Genomic DNA, 1,524 nt, shown 5'->3' with positions numbered 1-1,524 from the left:
TTTATTCAACAATTCGTCTCCTCCGCATCACCCTGGTGCCATTTTGGAGAATATCCACTGGACGTAAACAACGTATGCTGTTCTGTGTCAGCTGCGGAGGAGACGAATTGTTGAATTTGTGCTTCAACAATTGTGCTTAGGGCTTAAAGGGTTAAATTACAATTGCCCTGTAAAATAAAAAAAATTATAATTAAAGGCCTAATAATAGTAATTACAATAGTAAATAGTACTTAAATTCTTCGCTGTCAAACGTTAAAATCTTTCCATTTTGGCAAAGTTCTATCCACCGGAACGTTGGTCATTGTGCAAATGTGTAAATAAAGAGAACGTACCACACACTGAGTTCCCAAGATGCACATTAAACTCACTGCACATCCAGAGATGTGTGAATTGAGGCGCTGAAAACACTAAGCTGCACATGAGTAACACAGTGCCGCTCTTCACTCTGAAACACACTGCACAAGAGACTATACACTTAAATAAATTTCAGCCTTTGATTTCATAATCACACTAAGCTATAATCGCAATTTATTTTGATTAATTGTGCAGCCACATTTATGTATATTTTGCATTCAATTAAATTATTAGCTTTTCACTCACTCAAGGACCCAGAGAGACACTGCTAGAGACCAACGGCCTAAATAAGCTCATCAAGAAAGCATGGCCCTGGACTTCCGGAGGTTGTTGCAGAAAAGATAATAATGTCCAAACTGCTGATCATCATATTCTACACACTCCACGACATGCTTGCTGGAATGAGATGTACAGTGAGCAGTACGCTGATCCAGCACAGGTGTACAGAACGTCATTCATGCCTACTGCCTTTAGACTGTACCATTCACCCATCATGTGCACAGGCACCATTGGTTCTGTTTGCACCACTGAAAGAGCAAGGGGTTTTATTCTCTCAGATGCAGCTCTGGGGCTTGAGTTATGCATTACTGTGAATGTGAACTGACATATGGTTACAACCTTCCTGATGCCATAAAAATATAGGAGCACCAAAGTGTACAGACAGAGAGTCCGCTACACACATACCCAGCCACACAAGTGCACAAGGACATATATTTCCAAAAAAGACAACAAAGTGGCATTCCAAACGCCAGACAGTAGAGTCCAATTTGGTCGTTTCTGATCTAGATATAATGTGATCGTGCTGATTTACTATACAGTGACAACCATGGTACACTGCAGTTTTTATGGGCGTCTTACATCTGTGGGCCAGCAGGGGGGAGTTTAAGGTTTTAGAGTTCTATGTGCCTTTATTGAGTCGAGCTAGCTGCTCCTCCTGGTACTCCTTCGAATCCTCCCAGGGACGTGGGCCACGAATGTTCTTCCATACATCCAAGTCCAAATCCTTTAATTTCTGTAGGAATAAAAGAGATTATGCTATATTAAATCACCTTTTTTTTTTTCAAAGCCACAAATCACATGCACAAACACAGAATTTTAAAGGGGTCATATGATGCAATTTCAATTTTTCCTTTCTCTTTGGAGTGTTACAAGCTCTTGGTGCATAAAGAA

The 1,524-nt window shown here is 40.4% G+C and overlaps 1 protein-coding gene across 1 annotated transcript in view; it reads right to left on the bottom strand.

Moving 5' to 3' along the window:
• Positions 1-527: 527 nt before the first annotated feature.
• The window catches only part of LOC107654922 (cytochrome c oxidase assembly protein COX16 homolog, mitochondrial-like), a 3,628-nt gene continuing 2,631 nt past the window's right edge, over positions 528-1,524 (bottom strand). The window contains exon 4 of the mRNA XM_016442235.1: positions 528-1,366. Coding sequence (XP_016297721.1) covers positions 1,253-1,366 — 114 coding nt within the window. The 3' untranslated portion in view covers positions 528-1,252. The remainder of the gene's footprint in view (positions 1,367-1,524) is intronic.

This window comes from Sinocyclocheilus anshuiensis, unplaced genomic scaffold (genome assembly GCF_001515605.1).
Source record: "Sinocyclocheilus anshuiensis isolate Anshui unplaced genomic scaffold, SAMN03320099.WGS_v1.1 scaffold487, whole genome shotgun sequence".
Lineage (NCBI taxonomy): Eukaryota > Metazoa > Chordata > Actinopteri > Cypriniformes > Cyprinidae > Sinocyclocheilus > Sinocyclocheilus anshuiensis.
The sequence above is the reverse complement of the archived record's forward strand: the minus strand, read 5'-3'. Positions and strand labels throughout refer to the sequence as shown.